General features: G+C 44.7%; 1 protein-coding gene across 4 annotated transcripts in view; it reads left to right on the top strand.

Moving 5' to 3' along the window:
• Positions 1-18,430, top strand: part of GPRASP1 (G protein-coupled receptor associated sorting protein 1) — a 38,581-nt gene extending 20,151 nt beyond the window's left edge. For 2 of the 4 annotated variants that reach the window (XM_004590148.4, XM_058658902.1), the window contains 3 exons: positions 12,266-12,337; positions 12,473-12,556; positions 12,825-17,509. In XM_004590148.4, the coding sequence (XP_004590205.2) occupies positions 13,133-17,203 (4,071 nt within the window). In that variant the 5' untranslated portion in view covers positions 12,266-12,337; positions 12,473-12,556; positions 12,825-13,132 and the 3' untranslated portion in view covers positions 17,204-17,509. Of the gene's footprint in view, positions 1-3,469; positions 3,689-11,126; positions 11,254-12,265; positions 12,338-12,472; positions 12,557-12,824 lie in introns of those variants that run through there. The other 2 variants (XM_058658904.1, XM_058658903.1) reach the window with 2 other exon arrangements.
• Positions 18,431-22,010: the final 3,580 nt, after the last annotated feature.

Here is a 22,010-nt window from a genome sequence, read left to right on the forward strand (position 1 = left end):
ATGGCAGGGCCAGGTTGAATCCAGTAGCTTGGAACTCCATCCAGGTCTCCCATATGAGTGCAGGAGCTAAAGCATTTAGGCCATCTTCTGCTGTTTTCCCAGCTACATTAGCAGGGAGCTGGATTGGAGGTAAAGCCACTGGGATTCTAAGTGGCATATGGGATACCAGCATTGCAGGTAGTGGATTAATTTGTTGTTCCACAACACTCCGCCCTTGCCTTCTCTATTCTTTGGAATACTTTCAGAAGAATTAGTGCTAATTCTTCTTTAAGTGTTTGTGAGAATTCAGCATGGAAGCCATCTGGCCCTGGGCCTTTTTTTTTTTTTTTTTTTTTTTTTGATAGGAGAGATTTTATTACTGATTTGTCTTGCTACTCATTATTGGTCTCGTTAGGGAATTTTGTTTCTTCATTATTCAATTTTCTTTAAGATGTATGTATCTAGGAATTTGCCCATTTCTTCTGGTTTATCAGATTTATTACAATAATGATTAACAGTAAGCTGTAACAGTCCTTTCTTCACATTTGTGAGGCATCAGTCATGTCTCCCTTTTCATGTCTGATTTTATGTTTGTCTTTTTGCCTTAGTCTAGCCAAGGATTTGTCAATTTTACTTTTTAAAAGAACTATCTCTTCATTTCATTAGTTCCAAAAAAATTCATTCTTATTTTTGGTCTTGATTTTATATTATGTCTTTCTAGTAATTTTGAGTTTCGTTTGTTTTTGGTTTTCTGGCTCCTTGAGTTGCAACAGAAGTTGATTTTTTTAAGTTATTTTGGTTTTTACTTTTTCTTATCTTTTAAAGATTTTTTAAATTGGAAAGTCATGTTAACAGAATGAAGGAGAGATGGAGAGAAAGATCTTCCATGCACTGGTTCATTCCCTAAATGGTCACAAAGGCCGGAGCTTAGTTGATCCAAAGCCGGGAGCCAGGAATTTCTGGGTCTCCCACATGGGTGCAGATTCCCAAAGTTTTGGGCCATCCTCCGCTGCCTTCTGAAGCCATAAACAGAGCTAGAGCAGCCGAGACACAAACTGGCACTCATACAGGATGCCGGCACTTGAAGTCGGAGGTTTAGTCTGTTGACCCCCGGCACCGGTCCCTCTTTTTGATTGTTTAGTGTAGGAATTGATTGCTTGAACTTCCCTCTTACTACTGCTTCTGCTCTGTTCTATACACTTTTGGTATGTTGTGTTTCCATTTTCATTAGTTTCAAAAATTTCTTCATTTTCTTTTAAGTTTCTATGTATTAAAATTATACATATGTGTGTGTGTGTGTGTGTGTGTGTGTTTGGGTTTCTTATTGGAAAGTCAGATTTACAGAGAGAAGGAGAGACAGAGAAAAAGATGTGTCTGCTGGTTCACTCCCCATGTGGCCACAACAGCTGGAGCTGAGCCGATCCAAAGCCAAGAGTCCGGAGCTTCTTCCTGGTCTCCCATGCAGGTGCAGGGTCCTAAGGGTTTGGGCCATCCTCTACTGCTTTCTCATGCCACAAGCAGGAAGTGGAGCAGCTGGCATATCATCCCACACCCATATGGGATCCAAGCATATGCAAGGTGAGGACTTTAGCCACTAGGCTACTGTCCCAGGCCCTTAAGTTTCTATTTTAAATCCATTTTGTTTTTTTAGGGATAAGTTGTTCAGTTTACATATATTTATATAGCTTCTAAAATTTTTATTTATTTCTAGTTTTGTTGCTTGTGAGCAGAAAAGGATAACTGATATAATTTCTGGTCTTGAAAATTAATTGAGACTTGGTCTGTAACATACTATATAATCTATCCTGGTGAATGATCCATGAACTCTTAAGAATATACATTTTACAGCTGTTAAGCGAATGGGTGTCTATTAATTCCAGTTGATCTAGGGTAAAATTTAACTCTACTTTTGTTAACTTTTCTGTTCATTTCTGATACAATGTCTTTTAAAATCCTTTTATTATTGAATTAAAGTCTATTTAGGATTATTATTAAAGTCTATTTAGACTATTATTAAAGTCTATTTAGGACTATTATGTTTGCTTTAATATTTGGGTTCTCCAATGTTGAGTGTATATTTTATATTTACAGTTGTTATTTCCTCCCACTGGTTTGAACTCTGCATCTTTATATAATAACATTCCTTTTTCTCTTTATTACTTTTGATTTTAAATCCATTTTATCTTTACAAAGTGGCTATTCCTGCTTCCTATTGGGTTCCATTGTGGAGTATATTTGTTTTCCTTTCTATGAGTACTATTTTTAAATTACCATTATGAGAACAGACGTCATATACTACATAGGTATAGTTCTAAGATTATAACCATACTTCTCTTCTTTTTCCTCCCACAATTCCCCTTCTTCCTTCCTTTTTTTCTCTAATTTTTACAAAGACCTAATTTCAATCCCTTCCATAACCACAGGATTAGCCATATTATTAGCCATAATATTCAACAACTACAAAATAGGAATACCACAGTCATTTTTATGGACTATCTTATCCCATCCTTTCACTTTTGTTCTATGCATGCCCTTAGATTTGAAGTAAGTTTCTTATAAGCAGCATATAGTTGGTTCTTGTGGTTCCACTCATTTGGTTACTCTCCATCTTTTAATTGGAGAATGTATTCCACTGATATTTAAGGCAATTATTGATTTTTAAAGGAATCTATAATCCTATATTTACAGCAGCACAATCTACAATACCAAACACAAGGAAACAACCCTTATGCCTGTCAAAAAAAAAAAAGGAGTGGATTAAGAAACTGTATTACATCCATTCTATGGAATACTACTGAGCCATTAAAAAGAATGAAATTCTACCATGTGCAAACAAATGGTCCTAACTTAGGCTCAGTGTGGTGGCCTAGCAGCTAAAGTCCTCGCCTTGCACTCACTGGGATCCCATATGGGCATTAGTTCCAATCTTGGCTGCCCCACTTCCCATCCAGCTCCCTGCTTGTGGCCTGGGAATGAAGTCGCGGATGGCCCAAAGCTTTGGGACCCTGCACCTGTGTGGGAGACCTGGAAGAGGCTCCTGGCTTCAGATTGGCTCAGCTCCGGCCGGCAATTATTGATTTGTAAAGTATCAAGTCCTGCCATTATGATACTTACTATCAATAAGCATAAATACTGTCAATTTATAGTAATTTGTTTGTTCATCCATCTCTTTCAGTTTTCCATTATGGTTTTTTCTCTAGTGTTGTACTTTGCTACTTGCTTATTGCTTTGATGCCTCTTAAGATTTTTCCTTTGTAGTTACCATGAGGTTTACCAAACTAATTGGGTCGTCGCATGCTAGTTTGAAATTATACCCACTTAATATTGATTAATAAAATCTGTAAAAGAAAGAAAGGGATAAAAAATTTCTAAGAAATACTCTTAACATGCCTTCTAGTATTCTTCATATTTAAAATTTTTGATGTCCCCAATTTGCATTTTTGCATTAGCTGTTTTATCCTTTTAATAGTATTGTTGTTATTTTAATTTTTTTAATAAGTAGTCTCAGTGCCTTGGATTTAAATGGCTCAACCACCTTTGATCAGTATTATTGTGCTCAGAATTTGTATAAATAGTCTTAACAGGGAGTTTCCTAACTTCTGGTATTTTTTTTCTTATTTGTTAGTGTCTCCTGTCATTTTGAAGAACTGCCTTTGACATTTCTTACAAGTCTGGTGGTCATGAATGATCTCAGCTCTTATTTGTCTGGGTATGTCTCTCTTCCTCATATATGAAGGATATAGTCTGTTTGAGTGATATTTTTCTACGCTCCCTACCCTGAAATTATTATCCCACTCCATCCTGGTGTGAAACTTTTCAGCTGAAAAATGTGCACTCAGGCAAACTGTGACCCCTCTATGTGTTATTTGATTCTTTTCATTGGCAACTTTGAGGATGTTCTCTTTTTCTTTAACTTTCGAAATCCTTTGTTGGTAGACTTTCTGGTGTTGAATCTGACTGCATGTGAATAGTTGTATCTTTATATAGGTCTAGGAAGGTTTTTGTCACTGTCTCATTGAATATAATTTCTACTTCTTTGGCATTCTCAAGTTCCTCTTCAGATGAATAGAATATTTGCTATTTTATACTGTCCCTAAACTTTCTCCATTCCTCTTACTTCCCTTTTTCCTTCTGTGTTTTCAACTAGCCCTTTAAACTCACTAATTCTGTATTTATTCTGCTGCTGTTGCATACCATTGCATTTCTAATTTGAATTCATGTACTTTTTAATTGAAGAATTTCTGTTTGATGAGTTTTAATTACTTCCATTTCTGCCAGATGTCCATGTTACATTATATTCCATTTGTAGAGATCAATTTATTTATTTGAAAGACAAAGTTACAGATAGAAGGAGAGATACAGATCTTGCATCCACTGGTTCACTCACCAAGGGGTGGCAACAGCTGTGCCTGGACCGGCCCTAAGCCACGAGTTTGGATTTTCTTCAGGGTCTCTCATGTGGGTTTAGGGGCCTAAGGACTTGCGCTGTCCTTTACTGCTTTTCCTGGTGCATTAGCAAAGAGCTGGATCAGAAATGGAACAGCCAGGACTCAAAGTTGTGCCAGTATGGGATGCCGGTGCCACACATGTAGGCTTTCACCATTATGTGTCAATGCTAATCCCTATATTCTCTTGAAGTTCACTGTATTTCCTTTATACAGCTATTTTGAAACTTTTAGTTCTTAGATGATTGTAGTTGTTTCCTAGCACTTTGTTTTCTTCATTAGATGAGGTCACAGTTTCCTAGAAGTTTCTGTGGTGCAACATTGTCTGTACAATTAATGATTCATTATAGTAGTTTCGATTTGTTTGTGGCTGTCCCTCTAGAAATTTGAAGCACTGTTTGTGTTCATTGACCTTGTATGTACTTCTGCTATTTCAGCACTAGGTGGCACCCAAGTCATGATTTGCCTTAGGTGTGCTGTTTTGTGTTTTTTGGTATTTCACTTCCAAAATATTATCAAAATTCAGGATTCACCCCAAGTCTAAGGTTGATATATTATTCAGAACATACTTTGAAAGTGACACCTAGTCTTATTGTGCCAATGCCATAATATTTAATCACAACCAGCATTCACAGTGCAATAAGACCAGAGCACCCTGGGATATGACTGAAGCCTACTGTAGTACTGTCTGCTGCTGAGGTGGCCTAACTCCCTGTACCACTCCTGCCATCTACTGCTGATGCTGACTGAGGTATAAGACTAACTAGCTGACCATGAAACTCCACTTGGCACTATTGTAGGTCCAGAGGTTCCATCTTAATGTACCAGCCCGGGACAGACATTCTTAAGAATTACTCAAATTAGGTTCTGCCAGCCAAGAATTGAATCTCAGTACAGACCTGGGTTTCCCTTATAGATGCTCAAGGTTGGAGGAGGGATGATAGAGGCAGCCCCTCATTTGATTGGACAGACCCTCATTTGATTGGACACACTCTATGGGTCATTTCTGTGTCTTGGTCATCAGACCCTCTTTAATGTTGGGGATACACAGCAGGCCCAAATGAACACATGAGGCTTGCAATGATACACTCTGAAACAGTGCTTTCCCATCAGAGTGCAAGTCTCCACCAAACACTGCGGCAAGACTAGAGATTTCATGTTATAGACACTGGCCTAGGTGTGGAGACCTTTAGGTTCTGTCAAATACTGAGCTTTTCCAATCTAGTACTGAGTGCCAAGATACAGTTCTGTGGGTTCTTGCTGTTTGCCCAAGGATAGAGGAAGAGTGATAAAGTTCCTTGGTCAACCCAAATGAAACGAGGATAGGTTACACCATGATCCCATAGTCACTAGGCTCTACAAAAACTCAGGTTGTATGCTACACCCACTTGACGCTGACAGTGGTGTTTACATAAATGAGTTCATCCCACCAGAATACAATTCTCTGCCTTATGTTGATGTAAGTCTAGAGGAATCACCTGTAATCAGTGGCCTGGGGAGCGAAGCCTTTGGGCTTTATGATGGCCTGTTCTTACACTAGCAGGACACCTTTTAGTTCTAAGGCAAGATCCAAGCACTCTCTTTTTTACTACTACTAATTAGGAGGAGCCTGGCTCAGCTCTCTGAAGTTGGGGAAGACATGCCAGAGGTTATCCCCAAGCTGCTTGTCTATGTAGTATTCAAACACTTAGTTTGAAGATATGATCTTCATGGTGCTGTGGCACCTGTACTACTCTCAGTTTTATCATAGTAGGTATGGCACTGACACCCCAGTTTAAGAGTAGACTTAATTCCTTCCCTCTCTGCCAGGTAGAAGATGTCTCCAAGTTGCAGACAGACAGGAGGGGTGGCATAGGCAATTCTCTATTTTTGCTTTCTTCAGGGCATGGTTTCTTACACTAAACAACAACAACAACAAAAACTCACCGTGGTGTGGTCTCTTATCTGGCTATAATACCTCTTACGAAAGTGTGTGAATATCTGTGTAAATTGGTGTCTCTGTGGCAATATAGTCACTGGAGTAATGCCACCTTTCCTCATTGTAATTGAATTACCTGCAGGATCATTAAATTTAGGAAGAGTGTGCAAGTGTCTCTGAAGCAATTCAAACTTGTTTAAAAAAAAAAACACTAGGTGAGACAGTGTAATTTTAACCACTAAAGAATATTATCTCCAACAAAGTAGTTCATCTAACCATTTTTTGATGGATTTACTTTTTTAATTTAAAAGGCACACAGAAGAAAAAACACAGAAATAGAGAAATCCTTTACCTGCTGGCTCACTCCACAAATGGATGCAGCAGTCAGGGCTGGGCCAAACTGGATGAATCCAGGAGCCACAAATTGGGTCTCTCATATGGGTTTTAGGGACCAAGTACTTGGGCTACCATCCACTGCCTTCTGAGGCGTATTGGCAGGAAGCTGGATCAAAAGTAAAGCAGCTGGGATTGGAGGTGCACTCCAGTATGGGATGCTAGCATTGTAGTATTAGTTTAATCCACTGTGCTATACAATTGGTGTTCTTGGTCTGTTTGATAAAAGATAGATTCTTACAAGCTTCCCAGATTTTATTCTTTTTACTTTTTTTTCAGATACTTCATGTTTAAGATGTAGGGAAGTGGAACTCCCATATACTGCTTCAGCCTACTAGATGCCCACAAGGACCAGGGCCACATCTGACAGCCAGGAACTCAATCCAGGTATCCCACATAGGTGGGGGGGAGCCAGTTACTTGAGCTGCTGACTCCCATAGTACACATTAGGAAGAAGCTAGAGTCAGGAACCAGTTATGAAGCACAGGTACTCTAATGTGGAACTTGGACAGCTTAACCATTAAGCATAATGCCTACAACCCCTCTTTCCAGATTTAAAAATACAGTGTAAATTACTGTGGTTTGTATAACAAAAAGATATTCCCATATCCACAAGACTTTATATATTTAATAAACAGAACAGTCTGTATGTACCAGGTACTGGCCCTAAACTCTAGGAATATAGAATTTAGCATAGAACAAAACAAAGGAGCATCCTTATGTAGCTTACATTTAGGAATGAAAAGAAGCACAATAAATTAAACATATTTATGTAATATTAAGTAGTAACAAATTTTACAAAGTAAAATAAAGCAAGGAATGAGGGTACAGAGTTTTGGAACGATCAGTATTGTGGCAAAGTTGTTTAAGCCACAGCCCACAATGCCAGCATCCCTTATAAACACTGTTTCAAATGCTAGTGCTTATACTTCCCATGCAGTTCACTGCTCATGTGTCTGAGAAAACAACACAAAATGGCCCAAGGGTTTGGTCCTCTGTGTCCATATGAGGAGACACTGACAAGGTTCCTGATTTCTGATTTCTGCCATTGAGGCCATTTGGGGAATGAACCAGCAAGTAGAAGATCTTTCTCTCTTCTGTTCTCTCTGTAATTATTTTCCATTTTTTTTTTTTGAAAAAATAGGATTTGTGAAGGTACAACAGTATTTGAGATGGCATAGAGAAGTTCACCCTGGACAAACATATGAAAGAAATGAAGGAGAGAGAGCCATGAAGCTGTCTACCAGAGAAGCATTCTAGGTTTTGGGAACAAGTTTACAGATCCTTGACTTGATACTCATTTATTTTTAGTGCTGAATAATAGTCCATTGTCTAGTCCACAGTTCTTAAATCATCTACTTATTTATATTCATTTGAGAGTGAGAGAGGTGTGTGTGGGGGGGTATCTTTCATCTTCTTGTTCACTCCTTAAGTGGCTGCAATGGCCAAGTCTGGGCCGGGATGAAGCCAGGAACCAGGGGCATCATCCTTATCTCCCATGTGGATGACAGGGTCACAAGTACTTGGACCTTCTGCTACCGCTTTCCCAGGTGCATTAGCAGGGAGATGGATTAGAACTGGGACAACTAGAATTAGAACTAGCACACATGGGATGCTCATGTTACCAGCAGTGGCTTTTTACCCATTATACCACAGTGCTGGCCCAACATATAGCAGTTACTTATCAAATATATATTTTTTGAAAACATTAAGTCCTTGTTTATTAATGATTTCTCATTATCTTGACAATGCCCTTTGTAAATCAGAAATTTTTTTAATGAATACCAGCTTATCAACTTTGTTTCTTCAGTTCATGCCCCTGAAATTTCAAGTAACTGCCATATCCATGATCATCAAGAATCTGTTATTATCTAGTTGACGTTTTGCATTTTGTATTTAACCCTGTGATTCATTTTGAGTTAATTTCTGAGAAATGTTTAAGAACTGTGTCTAGGTTCATTTTTTGCTTTTGGATATCCAGGTTTATTAAAAGGTTTGTTTATTTTACTTGAGTTATGGAGAGAGAGAGCGGGAGAGAGCGAGAGAGAGAAATATAAATATATATATATATATATATATATACACACACACACACACACACACACACACAGAGCAAAGCTCTTCCATCTCCTGGTTCTGTCCCCAAATGGCTGCAGTGGCCAGAGCCGGGCCTGTCTGAAGCTGGAAGCCAGGAGCTTCTTCTGGGTCTCTTACATATGTGCAGGGACCCAAGGCCTTGGGTTAGCCTCAGCTGCTATCCCAGATTATGAATTAGAAAGAGCTGCATTTGAACCTGAGTGGCTTGTACTCAAACCAGACTCTGAAAAGAGTCATACTACAATGAAAGAAAAGCATTGTCAGAATTTCCTGGGGTCTTAATGGAAGAACATGTTTTTTTTTGTTTTTTTTTTTTTTTGTCTTTTACAGGTTCTAAGCAAGCCTGACATGTTTGGCTTTCCTTCCATTTTCAAATCGAACAATACATACTCTTCTCTCTGCGGTTTGCTCCCTTACTATTGGAATAGCAAGGAACACCAGCAGAATCTTCTTTGAGTTCAGTGAACTGCCAACCTTAGCCTTATCTGGAAACTTAATTCTTTGCCAGGTAACAAAACATGCTTTATATGTTTCAGGGCACAGCACGTGCACGCTTGCACACACACACGCACACACACACACACACACACACATTTAGAGTTACCGTTATTCTTCCAAGCACAACAACGGTGGCCTTCCAGTGAGTTTCCAACTGTGCAGCGGTGACAGCATCCAGTTTGTAGATCACACTGCTGTCTTTGCCCAATGCAGCAAGGACAGCGATGGGCTCCAGGCTGGAGCAAGGATGTGTGAGTGAAAGGAGAGGATGCAGAGAACAGCCAGGTTGTTCTGTCTTGGGGAAGTGGATATCAGTGGGTTCTTCCCTGAGAGGAACTGGTGAAATGAGGCAGGTGGCTACAGCAAATGGCTGAGGCCCAGGTGACTGAATCCCTGTCCACTTTCCACACTGCCAAATGCCTTGAGGGCTTAGATGTGATTGCAAACAACAGACTTGATGGGCCTGCTGAGTGCTACAGTGGTAAAGCAGCTGAATGGCAAGCCTGGCATGCCATACAGGTGTGCCAGTTGGAGTCCCAACCTCTCCAGTACAATCAGCTCCCTGATTATGCACCTGGGAAGGGAGAAGAGGACCACGCAAGTACTTGGGGGCACTGCCATCTACCTGGAGACCCTCATGGAGTTCTGAATCATGGCTGTGGCCTGAGCCAGACCTGGCTGTTGTTGCAGGCATTTGTGGAGTAAGAACAAGATGAAAAAAAAAATCCCTCTCCCTCTCTGGCTTTCAGATCAAGTTTTACTTGATCTTAGCCAAAAGGCTGAGAGGCAACAGGTTGAAAATTCTGACAAGGAAAGAGAGAGAGAGAAGAGTGAAGGAGACCCAGGGCGTGCTGTGCCCCGGGCCTGCCACGTGGCCACTGGGCAGCAACAGAGGGTGGCTCTATGGGCACCTGTGGGTCCTGAGAGGGGAGCGTCCTCTTTCTTGGGCAAGTGTGGGCATTACATAACTAAGGACCGAATTGGCATCACAGAATGAGCAAAAGGCAGTGTGGGCCAAAGGCCAACTCGGGGCACGGACCAGGGGTTTGCTTGCTAGGGCTGGAGGGACAGGTGGGCCTTGTGTGAGAGGCGGGCAAGGCTGAGGGCTCTGTGCGGCCCCCCAGTCGTGTTCTCTTGGGCGCCAAAGTGCCTTCCTCCCTGGGCTGGCTCCTGAAGGCATCCAAGAGAGGGCAGGACCCCCGCCAGGGCCTCGGCCCGCCCAGACCTCAGCCTGACTGGCAGCCCCTGGGTCCCCCAGCAGCGTCCAGGGAGGGGGCGGCAGGGCCAGGCGCTCAGGCCTGAGGTGCAGAGGCGCCCCGCGGCGGCCTGTATCCCTCCGCTGCTGCTGTGGGGGACGCGGCTCCGCCGACCCCCGCAGCCAGCGCGCCCCACTGCCGGACAGCCGCCTGCCCGAGCCCCTGGCTGCTGCGGGCGCGGGCTGGTGGGCGCCAGGTGGGCGCGCGGGGGCCTGCAGGCCGTGGGCGCCCCCGTGCCGTCCCGCCCCGAGGCTGGCGCTCGTGCTGGCCCCGCCCAGCCCAGGGTCGGAACTAGGGTGGGCCTGGGAGGGGGCGTCGAGCTGCTGGCGACATATCCCTCCGCCCTCTTCCCGACAGCCTCGCGCGGCGCCGGGCTCCTGCCGCAGCCTGCGCAGCCCCTGGCTGGTTTGGTGCAGAGGCGCGGGGGGCGCTGGCGTCTGTGCTCTTCTGGTGGCACGGACAACTGGGAAGGCCAGGAAAGCGAGGAGCGGCAACAGGAGGAAGGGCAGGCTGCAGCCCGGGCCTGGAGCCCGTGCAGGCAAGTGGGGTTTGGTGGCGGCGGGGTGGCCCCCATGGTCGGTGGCTGACTGCTGGTCCCACACCCTGACAGCCTGGCAGGGAAGCTGTGAACCAGTCTGCGCTGATCAGGGACCCCTGTCGCTGAGAAGTACGTGCTGCCAGCGCCCCCTGCATGCAGGCCTGGTTGGGCCATGGCGGAGGAGGTGGTTTAGAGGCAGCAGCACATCCTGTGGAGGCTCAGGCGTGGACAGTTTGCCAGCCACCTTCCCTGCTCTGGTGCCCCGCCCTCCTGCACGGGGGCAGGTGCCTGGAGATGGCAATGGGGAGGCAGCAGTGGGAGAAGTGGCACAATGGGATCTGGGCTGGGGGACGCCCGGGGAGGCTTGCAGGGAAGGATGGCGGTTGGGCATCTGAGGTCTGTGGGCAGTCCAGTGGAGAGCAGCTGAGAGCCCTGAGTATGGAAAGTGGTCCATGGGGGTCCGGGGTCCTGCAATTTGTCCCTTCCTGCAAGCTTCGGGTTGATGTCCAGGGCTCACGTCTGCATGGTATGTGTAGCGTCTTCTGACAGGCGGTGGTGCCTATCCGTAGAGGAGAAGCGTGAGTGCAAAGAGAAGCAGAAAGTGACTTAGCTGTATGGACCTGTGTGTGGTGTGTGTGGGGGTGGGGATGGGGGTGAGTGCTGCCACCGCGTGTCTGGCGCCCATTAGCAGCTCCCCAGTTTCTTCTCTAACAGCATTGCAGGTACTTCTTCACCTTGCTTCTCCACCCTCCCAGGCTGGGGGCCTGGAGAGGGCCTCTGCAGCTCGGGAGGATGAGAGAGGCATAATCACAAGTGCCACTTTGTGATCTGCTTTCCAGAATGTGCGATGTCTTCTTCCCATTTTGTGCTGCGCAAGGCATGGGGATGTGGTGCACCTAGTGGTGAATCCTCGGAGTCGGAGGCAGAGGGTGGGGGGGATTGGGCAGAGTATGACGTCAAGGGAAGGAGTTTGTCTGGAACCCTGCAACAGGACTGAGACCAGAATATTCCACCAGCGTGACCTCCAACGTTGAAAGACAGATCTTGTTGGGACTGCTTTTCTTGGTATCCGTCTGTACACAGGCTTCAACTGCTACTGTTATTTCTTGCGTGTCTTACCTTTCCATCTGTTTGTCCATAGGCCTGCTTTAAGGCTGGTCAGTTCTGCAAGAAAGGAGAGAAGGAAGAGACTGGCTCAAGTTTCTGGAGGCTGGTGAGGAGGGGGCAATGCAGGGGACAGCTGTAGACGTTGATCCCAGCGGGAAGAGGTGTTTGTTTCCAGGGGCTAGGGTGTGTGCCATCTGCTGAGCACTCAGATGCCCTTCTCTCCTGTGTTTGCATGTCTTAGGACCCCTCCCCACCGCAGTCAGCTGTGGGGCTTGACTCCAGTTGCTCAAAGAGAGGAGGGGGAGATTGCGCCACATCAGTGAAGGTTGGTATGAGAACGGGCTCACTTTGGGTGGGGTAGTGGAGACTAGCAGAGCTCCAGGAATGATGAGGGTCCATTCGGGGGCTCTTCAGCCCCTCTTAGTTCCCAAACACTTCCCACCAGCTGCAAACCCATGTGTAGCAGGCAGCAGCTACAGAGACCTTCTATTCCTGTTTTCCCACCCAGCATTCTCTACGTCTGTCTGTGTAAGTCTGCACAGTGCAGTGCAATTGGAGGAGATTCAGATTCCCATTTCATTCTCTCTCTCTAGATCCTCCTGCGGAGGCAGCTCTGGTGGTATTGGAATTGCTGTGGACCACCACCCACAACTGGCCTGCACCCACCAGGAGCCACCTATCCTTCCTCAGCTTGGTTTTACCTCTTTGAAAGTTTTTTCTGTGTTACTAATACTGCTTGAAAAGATAATTGCCTCTTTATCTCATTCACAGCCTTTTAGCCTGAATAATTGCAAGACAGTTAAAACTTGAAACAGATTTCTAGTTGAAACAGAAATCTTTGATTGTTACTGAGTTGGGTGTTACTCAGGGCTGCATTACTGAGCTTTCTTTGCCTTGTACAATGACTGGTCCAGAGAATGAGCCTAGTGTTTCTGCTGGGCCTGAAAAAAAGACTGGGGAAGATGTTTTGGGTGTTATTGGAAAAGAGAATGTAGTTCCGCTGGTTGTCAGACCCAAGATTAGGACTGAAGCCCAGATTATGAATGGGGCAAGACCCAAAATGAAGACCAAGGGCATGCCTAGGACAAGGTCTAAGACTGTGACTGGTACAGGAAGTGGGACATGTTGTAAGAGTAAGTCCAAGGGAATCTCTGTGTCAGAATCTAAGAGTAATGCCCAGGTATGGGCCCAGACTGAATCTGAGGCTGTGGCAATGAAGGTAAAGGGAAAGTCTCTAACTGGTAATGCTGTTTCTGAATCGATTGCTAAAACTAAATGTCTGTCTGTAGATGGAGAACTGCTTAATATGGACACTGACGGCTTTCCCAGAAGGAAGGGCAACTCCCAAGCAGGATTGCAGTCTTCATTTAGGCTAGGAGAAGAGGACAGTGCTGTGTCCTGGTACTGTTCCAAGCCTCCATCCACACAAGAGAACTCTCTGAATTCCTGGTTCTGGAATAGAGATGAAGTCAGTTCCAGGAATCATTCTAGGAATAAGATAAAAGCCAGTAACAGGTCTCGGCACATGGACAAAAAGGAGGTTAATATTTTTTGTAAGCCCCAGATCAACAAAGATATCTGTCCTATGTCCAGCTCTGGTTCTGAGGATGAGTCTGTTAAGATGGTGGGTTTTGGGGCCAAAGAAAAGATCGATTCCTGGTCCAGGCCCAGAGAAGAGACCAATAGCTGGTCAAGGTCTAAGACAAAAGACTACATTGACTCCAGTTCTGGTTCTGATCGTGAAGACCACATGACATCCTGGTTGTTGTCTAGAGATGGAGCCAAATCCAGATCCAAACTCAGAGCCAGAAAAGAGGCTAATACCAGGGCCAGACAAAGGGCCAAGCAAGAATCTTGCATGGATTTCATGTCTGGCTCCAGGGATGTAAGAAAAAATGAGTCCTGGTTCTTGCCTGGAGAAAACGCTGGTAACCTTTTATGGCCTAAGACCAAGAAAGAGGCCAGAGGCAGAGCAAAGGCAAAAGAAGAGGCCAAAGCCAAGGCCAGAGCCAGGGCCAAACGAGAAGCCAAGTCAGAGGAGGATGTCTTCACTGGTAACTGGCTCTGGGCTGCAGAACAATCCAGCATAGTAGATGAAGCCAACACAAAGTCTATTTCAAAAGTAGAAGATGAGTCTCTAGTTGGGAGTTGGTTCTGGGCAGAAGAGACCAGTATGGGTACTGGGGCTAGTGATAAATCCATACCAAGGGTTAAGATGGAATTTAATTGTGATTTCTCTGTTGGAACTGTGAAAAATACTAGTATGGAACATGGGGCTCAAACTGCTTCTGAAGCTTTACTAGCATCTGATGAAGAAGTCATTGTTGGTTCCTGGTTCTGGGTTGGTGAAGAAGTGAACCAAGAGTCTGAGGAAGAGACCATTTTTGGGTCTTGGTTCTGGGACATTGATGAAAATAGTGTGGAATCTGGTAGTTCAGTCAGCTGTGAATCCAGGCCAAGGTCTGGGGAAGAAGAAGCTATTGATCACTGGTTCTGGGCTGGGAAAGAAGTCAGTGTAGCCGCTGGGGTTGGAGAAGAGACCAAGTCAGGAGCTGAAGAAGAGACATTATTTGGATCTTGGTTTTGGTCTGAAAACCTGATCCATGTGGATTCTAGGAATGAAGCTAACTGTGATGCTGTGCCAGTGACTGAGGATGACTTTATTATTGGGTCTTGGTTTTTGGCCAGAGCAGAAACTTGTGTAGAGGCTGAAGTCAACAGCAAATCTAATCTGGAGAATGAGCAAGAGGCCATTGTATCACCTTGGTTCGGAAGCAAAGAAGAGGTCAGTGTGAAGCATTGGCCTAGTGCCAAATGCAAATTCGTGGCAGGGGCTGAGGAGAAAGATAACAGATCTTGTTTGGGGGCAGAACAACACTTTCTGTATTCTGCTAATGGAGGAAGCTGGAATTCTAGGCAAAAGGAAGAAGAGGATATTGTTGATTCATGTGTCTGGTCCAGAAAGTACTCAGTGCCAGAGACAATTATAGAGTCCCGGTTATGGACTGCAGAAGGTGGCATTATAGATAGTGAGACTGGAGAAGAGGCTAGGTTTCCAGCTGAAGGGGAGAACATGATCAAGTCCTTGTTCTGGAAAGAAGATAAAACAATTCACAAGACAACCAGCAGGGAAGATCCTAAGCCAGAAGCTGAGAAGGAATACCTTATTGATTCTTGGTTCTGGGCTGGGGAAGAGGACAGGCTCAAGGCAGTGACTGCAGCTAGAGGACAGAGCAGTGTGACAGCTGAAGAGGAAGCTATTGGGTCCTGGTTCTGGGAAGAGGCGATTAGGAAAGAGGCTGAAATTTGTCACAAATCCTGTCTCAAATGTGAAGAGGAAGATGTCATTGTTGGGTCCTGGTTCTGGGAAGGAGATAGTGTGGGCACATTGAGAGAGGTCAGCTCTGATTCCAAGTCTGGGCCTGAGGAGGAGGAACTGATCGTTGGGTCCTGGTTCTCGGATGTGGAAGTCAGTACAGAAACCGGGCATCATGCAATGGACAAAACAAAGTCAAAGAGTAAAGACAAGATTTCTGGATCCTGGTTCTGGGCTGCAAGAGAAGTTGAGAGAGAATCAAATATGTTATGTATATCTAAGCCAGAGGATAATGAAGAAATGATTGTTGGGTCCTGGTTGTGGTCTGGAGATGAGGCCATTAAGGAGACTGGAATTATGGCTACTTGTGAGTCAGAAAATGAGGAAGGGGATGTTGTTGAGTCATGGTTGGGAGCTGAAAACGGAACCAATGGTGAATATAGAACATCTGCTGAGGAGGACGAGGCTACAGTGGGTTCCTGGTTTTGGGCAGGAGATGAGACCCATTTTGAGTCAAACCCTACTCCTGTGTTCAGGGCTGTTTGCAACTCCAGGTGTTCAGTTGAACAGGAGCCTGATCCTTCACGCAGGCCCCAGAGTTGGGACGAGGTTACTGTTAAGTTCAAGCCTGGTCCGTGGGGAAGGGTTGGCTTCCCATATATAAGCCCCTTTAACTTTCCCAAAGAAGCAGCATTTCTGTTTTCTGAAATGCTTGGGGGACAGCCTGTGCCTGTGGAACCTAGCCCAGGCGGGGAAGAGCAGGAATCCTTGTCTCAGCCTGATGAGCCTGGACTTGAGTACCCATTTCAGTATGATCCTTCCTACCGCTCAGTCCCAGAAATTCGAGAGCACCTTAAGGAAAAGGAAAATGCAGAGACTGAGAACTGGTCCTGCACCTGCATACAATGTGAGCTTAGAATTGACTCTGCAGAGTTTGAAGAACTCCTTTTACTGATGGACAGAGTGCGTGATCCTTTCATCCAGGAAATATCTAAAATTGCAATGGGGATGAGAAGTGCTTCTCAGTTTACCAAAGATTTTATTCGGGATTCAGGTGTTGTCTCACTTATTGAAACCTTGCTCAATTATCCATCCTCCCGAGTTAAGACAGAATTTCTGGAAAATATGATTTGTGTGACTCCACGTAACCCAAATCTAAACATGATTCAGACGTATGTTTATCAAGTGTGTGAGGATACCCTTGCCCTTGGCTTAGATACCCCTGAGCAGCTGTGTGGAATAAAGATGATCACGCATCTCACCAGTACTACTGACTATCACACACTGATTGCCAATTCTATGCCAGGCTTTCTCTCCTTGTTAGTGACAGGCAATCCTCAAACAAGGTTTCATGTTTTGAAAGTACTTCTGAATTTTTCTGAAAATCTTTTCATGACAAAAGAGCTACTCAGTGCTGAAGCAATGTCAGTATTTGTGGAACTCTTCAGCAGGAAAGAGACAAGTGACAATATTCAAATTATTCTTGCGATATTTGAAAATATTGGTAACAATATTAAAAAAGAAGCATTATTCACTGATGATGATTTCGATCTTGAGCCACTTATTTCTACATTCCATGAAGTAGAGAAATTTGCTAAGGAATTGCAAAACAAACCAGATAATCAAATTGACTCTGAAGCAGACCAAGAAAATTAGTATGATTAATCACTTGACGGATTGTTCTTTTGTTGCTGTGTTGTGCTCCTGGAGTAATGCTTTGGTTTTCAAAGTCAGTTTTATGTTGCACTGTACATCTTTAATTCTAATATTAACTGGCCAACTCTGTGTGTAAGATCGATCACTTTCTGATGCCAAATGAGAATTGGAACTGAAAACACATTTGTTGATGTTTATCTTGTCCAAATTGTGGTGCTAGCATTTGAGCTTATCGTGAACTGAGCCATCATAAAATAAGCTATCCTCCTACAGTTGTTGTTCCAGTGTTCAGCTACCTCTTTGTTTCAGTAAAGTTCTGTGTTAAAACTGGCAAAAATCTGGTCCGGTGTGGTAGCCTAGTGGCTCCTTGCCTTGTATATGCCAGGATCCCATATGAGTGCTGGTTTGTACCCCAGCTGCTCCACTTCCCATCCAGCTCTATCTTGTGGACTGAGTAAGCAGTAGAGGACGGCCCAAAACCTTGAGACCCTGCACCTATGCGGGACACCAGAGAGAGCTCCTGTCTCCTGGCTTCAGATTTACTCAGCTCTGGCTGCTGTGGCCACTTGGAGGGGAATGAACCAGTGGATGGAAGATCTTTCTTTCTGTCTCTCCTTCTGTCTGTAAATCTTACATTCCAATAAAAAAATCTTTAAAAAAAACTGGTAGAAATCATTCTTCCTGAATTCAAAACATTTGAACACAGAGAGACATAAATGCCTGAGTAATATGCTTCATGGAAAGCTGCTATTCAGGGCATGCTTCAGAGAAAAAGGACCTCTTTAGGTTGGACTTTAAAGTGTAGGGCCAATGCCTGTGGTGTAAACAAAGGATGGAGTTGGGGCAAAGTGTTCCTATGGGAGTGGGATCCAGTTTGTCAAGGGCAAGAGTAGTATGTTGAAGGATATAGAGCATGAGGTGAGTTTTAGGGAACTTAGAAGATGCACTTAGCTGATCAAAGTGCAGCTATTACTTTGATGTTGCCTAAAGGGTAAAAGAACAAGATACACGAGTTTAATTGTGTCAGAAAGATGACTTAAATAGGATGGTGCCTTTATTGCTTCTCGGCCTTTTGGCTAAGATCAAGTGTAGGATGGTGTCTTTGGCAATTGTTAATAATAGTTTCATGCAGCGATTAAACGTGATACATAGGTTTTGTAACTAGGAAAAGCCCAAATAATGGGAATGTGCCATACATGAGAATTATGCTTAAATTTTAAAAATAAATTTGAGTTAACAGTTTATGCAAGATAGTATAAAAATTCTGGAAGGATATAAGAGATTTCAGGAAATCTGGCTTGCGAAGTAAAAATAGAAAAAAATAAATGTTTACTGTAATCAGAAATTTCTGATTTTATGCCACACATTTTTGGTTTTGTTTTACATTCAGAAAGGTTCTATTATTCATACGAGGAAAAGTGATAAAATCTTTGAGGAGGAAGTCTATGATAATGAGGGGATATACAAAATGTTTTTATGGAAAGAACGAGGAAACTGGCCTTTATTTTGATTGGCCTTTGGGAAAAGTGCTTTTTCATGTTTGATTTGCAGTACATAAAACCTTATGAAAGTAGGGTAAAGTGGCAGTTTTGCCTGCCTTGAAAAACTACAGTTGTAGAATGGGATCACACAGGTGGTGGAAATTGGGAATTGAATGTTTATTTTACTTAACATTTTTTTTGAGACCAATCCCACTGTGTAAGTAAGTATGTGCGCACATGCATGTGCTTTTACATGTCATTTGAGTATTGCAAGTATTGATAATTTATGTTACAAATCCTGGCTGAGTGTTCCTTAGCAGCTATGCAAGCGCCCTGCAGAGCACAGCACAGGCATAAAGCCTGCAGCTTGGGCTCCTGGAACAGGCCGCCTGCCTGTTGCTTTTGCCCCATGCTCCGGAGCTTCTGGTCCCTGTAGCCAGCTGCTCATCTTCTGAAGCTGGTCCCTACCATCCATGCTGTCGGCCAGCAGCAGACAAGAGGACTGTGTGGTCACGTGGGCAGACACTGGGTCCTGTGGCCAGGCTCTCCACAGCCAGAGGGGTGTGTTTGCTTGCACGGAAAGAGGAGCTGGAGGACACACACGTGTGAATTGACACAGCAGGGTGGGAGCGTGTTGTGGTGGGTGGGGTGTCTCTATGCTGCATGGGCATGACATTTCTCAGGCGACCAGAACCACCTGTGCTTGTCGGTAAAGGAAACAGTCCTTTGGGCAGACGCTAGCATCGTGGCCACCTGCGTCCTTTTCCAGGAGCTGGAAAAGCCAAGCAGGCTTGCAGGAGGCGTTGATGGAGGGAAGCAGCGGTTGCTCTTGGAGGAGATGGGTGCGAGGCCTGGCAATGCCAGCCAGGGGAGGTGGTGGCTGAGCCTAGATCACTTTCTGGGACTCTCCCCCTTACTGCCTTCTCAGCGCCCCCCCATCTCCAACCCACTGCAGGCTTCCCACCCTGGCACTGTGCTGCTGTATTTTCCTGTTTGAGTTCGGGAGGAGAGCATAGGCACGGAGCTGGCTTCAGTGGATCCCTCAGAGCAGAAGCAGCGATGGGACAATGCATGAGCACTTGTGGCACTGTCCGAGGAAAGGCAGGGGTAGGCCTGGGCACCTTGGGCTACACCACAGCTCTCTTGCTCTCGCTGAGTGGGCACTGGCTCTGTCCGGGCAGGAAGGGTGGCTGAAGGCCGCTCAAAGTCAAGGGACAGGCAGGGTGACCAGTGTGGCTTTTACTCCAGGGTTCCGGCTGACTGGGGATGCCAGAGAAGCTTAGCCTGGGAGTTCTAGACAAAGGGGAGGAGACAAACACTGGGGGAGGAACCAAGAGGCCTTGGACTCCTCACTTGGGATTTCCCAGTGATTGGGATCCTCCAAGCTTTACTTAACCTGATAGAGAACTTCTGGATATCAGCCTCAGCAGCATCCTGAGGGTCTGCCCTGAGTGTGAGATTCTTCAAAGGCCCCATCCCACTGTGACCTGAGTGGCTCTGCCATCTAATGACATGGTGATTCTTCCTTCATCTGATGCTTCCACCCCTCTTAAATTCTTGTGTACAAGGAGTGTCTTCCCAGAGGCCACTAACACATACTGATTTATAATAGATGGCCTCAAATAGTACCTCCTGTGCACCTCTTGCTCTTTTTTATGGCCAATGTCTGAGAGTTGGTTATTTGCACCTATAATTGCTGATGCTCCCTCAGTTGTATTCATCCCTGTTTTTCAGTTGCTCAGCTCTCTCAGGCAGTCAGACTAGTTTAGGATTGTACAGTTAGGAAAAATTAAATATACTTATTCACATCACCTTTAATTATTTGTGCCTTTTACAGGTCTTAAACTATTTAATTCATAAAGGTCTTTCTCATTTATAGCTGCATTGCACTCCATAGTGTAATTACTGTATATTTAATTTCTCCTATATGTGCATTTGTTTCCGATATATTATTACATATTGTTTTCAGCAGTATCAAAAAATAGCCTCACACAAATGTATTTTTGTTTGGCTGGAGATGTATCTCCATGCCTTTCTATATTTGCAGTTGGTGAGTCAAATTATAAGTTTCTTAGGTGCTCTCTAATAATTCTCTCCAAAAGAATAATACAAATTTTCATTGTTATCAACAAAATTTATGGTACATGTTTCTACATAACCCTGAAAATTGAATTCTTATCTCTTTGACATTTATGGTATGATTTCATCTGTTTCATTTCTTTTTTTTAAGATTTATTTATTTTTATTACAAAGTCAGAAATATAGAGAGGAGGAGAGATAGAGAGGAAGATCCTCCGTCCGATGATTCACTCCCCAAGTGAGCACAATGGCCGGTGCTGTGCCGATCTGGAGCCAGGAGCCAGGAACTTTCCCCAGGTCTCCCACATGGGTGCAGGGTCCCAAAGCATTGGGCCGTCCTCAACTGCTTTCCCAGACCACAAGCAGGGAGCTGGATGGGAAGTGGAGCTGCTGGGATTAGAACCGGCGCCCATATGGGATCCTGGGGCGTTCAAGGTGAGGACTTTAGCCGCTAGGCCACGGCGCCGGGCCCATCTGTTTCATTTCTAATGTTAATAGTTGTCTTCCTTTTTTCTTTGTATTTTTATCTATTGTGATATCAGTGTTATTGACCTTAATGAATTAGCTTTCAGTTTTATTATATTTCTGTTCTTTTATTTCATTAGTTTATAATTTTATGATTATATGTGAGAGGGCTGTATGCGGACTGCACTGGCAGGGTTGAAGCACCCATCTGCATGTGTATGGGTTGGATCTGGGGGTGAGCCAGACTTGGCTAGGCTCCACCACCTGTTGGCAGTCGGAAAAACAGGAATGGTTGTGGGACAGGTCATGGCTAGGTCACAGCACCGGCTGGGTCACATGAGAGCCCGGTCTCGGAGTGAGCCACTCTGGCCTAGGCTGTAGCATCCATTTGTGAGAGCTAGAATGGGTGTGAGCCAATTGGGCTAGGCCATAGTACTCACTGGTGAGTGTCAGGAATGGGGACTGGCCATGTCTGCCTGGGCTACAGTCCTCAACGAGTCTGGGGGTAGGCCAGGCAGGGTTAGTACCCAGCACATACTGGCACAAGTGGGGGCCAGGATATAGTTCAGGCCAGGCCAGTAAGACTGGGCCTTTGCCAGGCTGGGATCGGCTAGGCCACAGCACCTGTCAGCGTGGCTGACGCCAGAACTGGCCAGGCAGCTGCATCAGCCAGTGTGTGCATTGGCTGTTTCAGGTGACAGACCAAATGTGACCCTTCACTATGTGGCACACATAAGAAAAAATTCTGAGTCACCTCAGGAGAGATTTCTTGGGTGACACCC

Source organism: Ochotona princeps, chromosome X (assembly GCF_030435755.1).
Source record: "Ochotona princeps isolate mOchPri1 chromosome X, mOchPri1.hap1, whole genome shotgun sequence".
Lineage (NCBI taxonomy): Eukaryota > Metazoa > Chordata > Mammalia > Lagomorpha > Ochotonidae > Ochotona > Ochotona princeps.